Here is a 4,785-nt window from a genome sequence, read left to right on the forward strand (position 1 = left end):
AAATCAAAAACATTACAAATCCTTTATGATCTAATCAGTTTTGATCATTAACCTCAACTGATGAGACAATGCTGTGACTGAATGTGTCACAACTGAAAGCATGTAACCTTTTCTGGCTGCCGTAATTTCATGTTAATTGTTTCATGCTTCATTAGATGTGGAACTAACATAAGCAGCTGTCATAGCAGTAATGATGAAAGACGCTGCTTAAAGTTGCACTAATGTGAAAAAAAAAACAAAAGCCCTAAGTGGAAGTTGTGAACTTGTAAATACAGCTATGGTGCTTGTGGTGGAGCTAGAGTAGAGTTGCTTATTGCATCTTTCTTCTTGGCCTTGAGTTTTAAATTATTACTGTTCTAGTGCCCCACTTAGTAGCTCCATTATGTGGTCCGTGTAGCATAAAAAGCGCCTGCTCTTCTAAGATGCTGCACTTTGGGCTGCTCTGCATATTCAACAAAGGCCGGTAATAATTAACAGAAGAACAAAATGCTTTTTTATAATTCTATTTTATCACTGAGCAGGATGAATAAACACTGGCAAAAACCAAAACCAAAACAAGTAGGTCACTAGCAGTTAGCCAAAGGCAGGGGGAGCGACATTAAAAAGAATAATAGAAAAGGTTGTTGTTTTGGAGGGAGGGGAGTTAAATGCGTAGTGAGGAGAGAGGGGAGGGAGGGGAGGGCAGCACAGCTAATGCAAGACTTTAGATGTTCAGACCGAACGCATCCCGTATTGCAAATTTTTGGAGAGAGGGGCTAAGAGAGAGCGTTTTTTTTTTCTGTCTCCCTCTCACACTGTTTAATTTCTATTTTTGTGTATCAGTGCAGCCGCTATGGCTTCAGCACGCTGTACCCTTGGCGCCAGGGCAAACTGCCCCCCCGTTGCCCCCTTAGACACTCCCCCCACATCCAGTCCACATGTCTGTCCATGCATATGAGAGGTCAAACATGTATGTGACATCACACGCACGACACGCAATGCGGATGGGATGGAGTGAAGCCAGCCTCAGCCCAGGAGAGCCCCCTTGTCTGACGGGGAGGGAGAGGGAGAGGGGAGGAAGGAGGAGAAAGGGGGGTGGGAGGAGGGAGAAGCAGCAGGCAGGTATGAAGGTGAGGAAGCCATCTTTAGTAAAAGAGCCAACCAAACCAAAAATGGGGAAAAAAAAATAAAAAATCTGTGCTTTTATTGTCCTCACAGTTAAGTCTTCAAACAGTCATCTTATGAATGTAATGCTCTGTAATTTTCTTCAACGTAGAAGTAAGAATAAATAATCAACAGCAATGGGAAAAGAAAATGTGTCTCACCTAAGATAGCAGTTGGCACAAAGGGATCTGCTCATATCCCCATAACAAGTGCAGAAGTTGGAGGAGGAAAGAGAGTTTGCAGTAAATAAAATAAGCCAAGATAAATGCACAAAAAACAACAACAAAAATTAATGGACAGTTTTTTGGTTTCTTGCCAAGCAGCATAACAAGAGACTTATCATATTTTCCAGCAAAGCTAATTATACACCAAGTTTAATTGATCTAGCTGCCCTTTACTCCATCTAATCAATGAGCTGTAATCTGATTACATAAGACACACAATTATGCATATTATTTGGAGAAATTGAAGTTCTAATTGAACAGCTAAATTCCATCTTGGCAAAGTGATATTAAACACTCTCTGTTATAACCAGAGATTCAGCAGAGTGTAAAGCCATCTAAAGTCAATTATATCTACCTTCTCATTTGTGAAATCGTTTTCAGATTTTTAAAACACATATTAGCTTTATTAGGGGAATTCATACCACACATTTCAGTATTACTCTGTAATTTACATAAAAGAGAGGATAAAAGAATATAAAACTAATTAATTCTTGTTTGAAATCATTGTGTCTTCTTTCCATGCTGACACTCTTGCAGGTTTCATGATGACTGAATTTCACACCTTCTGGTTTCACTCAATATCACTGACATAGTCAGCACTTCTCTGTTGACAAACAGGATTAGTGTGAGGAAATACAGTGTATGTTTACCTGGATAGTAGGAGTTGGTGGGGATGGAAGTACTAAGAGTGTTCGCTTTAGGCAGTGTGAAGGAAGAGGGCGATGATCCAGCTAGAGATGCAAAAAAAAGCATAACACGAGGCAATCAGTAGTCTAACATTGCTTAGTGGTGGAGGCAGTATTCTGAGTAGTGTTCAGGAAGTCAACATAGTATAACCACAAAAATAAAAAAATATAACGTAAAAATACACTAAAAGTATATAATATTCAAAGTAAAACCAATTCAACCCAGGTTGATTTTGGTTAATGTGTCTACTTTCTACACGCTCATTTTTGTTTAGCACCTTTAACTGAAAGTCTATGGCATACATAGACTTTCAGTGAAAAACACTTTCACTGTGAATCACCAAAAAATATAAATATTTTACAGTTTTACAAATTTCTTTCAGAAATGTTTTCATGATCTAGAAACATAAATGAGATTCTGTGTGAAAACTAAACTCATTTCATTCCCTGAAATCAGTTTCTGTGGTGGACCACAAGCAAGAAACAACATTCATATTTCCTGGTGGGTTTCCTTCTTGTTTTACTTACTGTGATAAATCAATTAAAATGTTTATTTGTGACATTATAAAACATAGTATAACAATGTCAAAATAAAGTCACAGTAAGCCAACAGTTTTGTTTTACTGCATTAAAGTCTGGTTACATTAGCCACCATACCAACTAAACAGCAAGACACAAGCCCTGAGTGTATTGAACGGAGCAAAAGTGTGTTTAATTGCAAATGAATCTGACTTTTCATTTGTAAGAGGAAGTTTGTTATATTTATTATTTCATAAGTTACATAGTCTCACTTTAAAACAAGGCTGCAACTAACTTAATTATTTGAATAATCGTTTAGCCCATTAAATGTCGATTTTTGTAACAAATCGTCCATAACCCAAAGATATTATATTTAATATTACAGAAAATTGAGAAAACAAGCAAATATTCAGTTTTTGAACCAGTAACTTTTGGTCAATTATCCAAAAAAGTTACTGACTCTTGTCAATTAACTAATCGGCTAACTAAATTTCAGCTCTACTGTAAGAAAGTATTAATGAGGACAGCAAAATATCCCTGTCAGGGTTGTACTGTATGTTAATTAATTATTATTACTATTTAACTACCTAATATACTGCCAGTCATAGGATTTGTATGTACAATATTGTGCAATGTAGCTAGTAAATATAGCTGAAACACATGCAGTGGAGTAAAAGTGCAGTGTGTCCCTCTAAAATACTTGAGTAAATGTACTAACTTAAGAGTACTGCTCTGCTAAGAGTAGAGAAAATGTCAATTCCCCTCTGGTTTATCATCTTCTCTCTTAACAGAATGAGGACTCATCTTGCAACTGTCAGCCATGATGTTTTGAGCCAAAATGACACTATTGACAGTCATATAAGGTCATGGAGAGCGTGAGAGGTACAGCATTGAAGGCATTACACTGATAGGCAGACTAAAAAGTAATGAATTTAAATCATTTACGCTGGCAGAGAGAGGGCCAGATTTGAACATCCACACTAACAGACAGTTAATCAAGGTCAGAGCATCTTTGGGGCTCATCCCCTGCAGGGGTGTGGAGACAGTTTTAATCTGATGGTTTTGACTGGGATTATACCAGGTCAAGCCCTGGGTGCAGACTTAGCTGAGCTGTCCATCAACTAAGTATTAAGTTTAACCTGAGACGGAGAAAATTAATAGGTTATCGCATTGGAGTGCATCTAGTATGTGTTGTGTGTGTCCTCCATGAATTGGAAACAGAACACTGCTGGGTTTATGAACTCATGACAGACTTCTCAGCCTTGATTATTGATCAAAACACCAGATTCCCTTCAGGCTATCATCATGTATAACAAGCATCAAGTATTAACACAGATATACAACTATAGTATAGTGCAGGTGTCAGCAACAGAATCCTAACGGTAGATTATTTAAGCTGCTGATTTAAATTTACTTTTAATTTAACAAAAATGAATCAAAGAAATTTAGAAAGGGAATATATAAAAAGGGGAGAACAAACCCTTGAGGGCTTGTGGAAAAGGATGTACCAGAATCTTCCATTGAAGAAAAAATTAAACAATCTTTCTCAAAATCATATCAAAGTCTTTCCCGTCAAATGAAAGTAAATTCTGTCAAAAAATACTGTTTTGAAGAATCCGGTTCCCTACTGACTACCACTACCGCTGGTAACAACGGGTAGTTTTTCAAAAGCTACAAAATTACTGTCAAATAATTTGCACAGATTGAATAAACTCGGTCAGAACAAGGCAAAAACAAAGAGATATTATTCATTAAATATTTCAGTTTCAACGCTAATTTATGCTGGATGTGAAATAAATAAAATAAAAAAGGAAAAACACCTTTATCATGGTAATAAGAAAAAAAAATCATACGTCTCACACTGAGTTTTGATGTTTGAGATTTTTTGTCAAACAAAATATTATTCCAGTCCTAACTTAAACTGCAAATGAGGATTTTATATCAGGAAGTTTTATTTTTTTCTCTCCCTGAATATGTTCCTAAATCCACAGATCACTAGGAAGAGGACTGAGACTTCAGGTTGTCCCAGTGTGAATATTTCCTGTGCAGCCAAGTCTGATTTCTTTTTCACCTGACCAAACCAAATAAATTGCTCCCACAATGCTTGGGTGTGTGCGTGTGTGCGTGTGTGTGTGACCATAAAAAGGCAGGTAGGCTGATGCAGGACCACCTTACCTCGGCCATTGAGAGTGAGCGCACACTCGCTGCGGCCG

At 37.3% G+C, this 4,785-nt stretch overlaps 1 protein-coding gene across 6 annotated transcripts in view; it reads right to left on the bottom strand.

Moving 5' to 3' along the window:
• The window catches only part of LOC118334671 (receptor-type tyrosine-protein phosphatase mu-like), a 162,745-nt gene that overhangs the window by 40,499 nt on the left and 117,461 nt on the right, over positions 1-4,785 (bottom strand). For 4 of the 6 annotated variants that reach the window (XM_035670694.1, XM_035670697.1, XM_035670695.1 and 1 more), the window contains 3 exons: positions 4,748-4,785; positions 2,018-2,098; positions 1,305-1,331 (listed from right to left, as the gene is read on the bottom strand). In XM_035670694.1, coding sequence (XP_035526587.1) covers positions 1,305-1,331; positions 2,018-2,098; positions 4,748-4,785 — 146 coding nt within the window. The remainder of the gene's footprint in view (positions 1-1,304; positions 1,332-2,017; positions 2,099-4,747) is intronic. The other 2 variants (XM_035670698.1, XM_035670696.1) reach the window with 1 other exon arrangement.

Source organism: Morone saxatilis, unplaced genomic scaffold, assembly GCF_004916995.1.
Source record: "Morone saxatilis isolate NCDOM2014 unplaced genomic scaffold, NCSU_SB_2.0 Contig23, whole genome shotgun sequence".
Taxonomy (NCBI): domain Eukaryota; kingdom Metazoa; phylum Chordata; class Actinopteri; family Moronidae; genus Morone; species Morone saxatilis.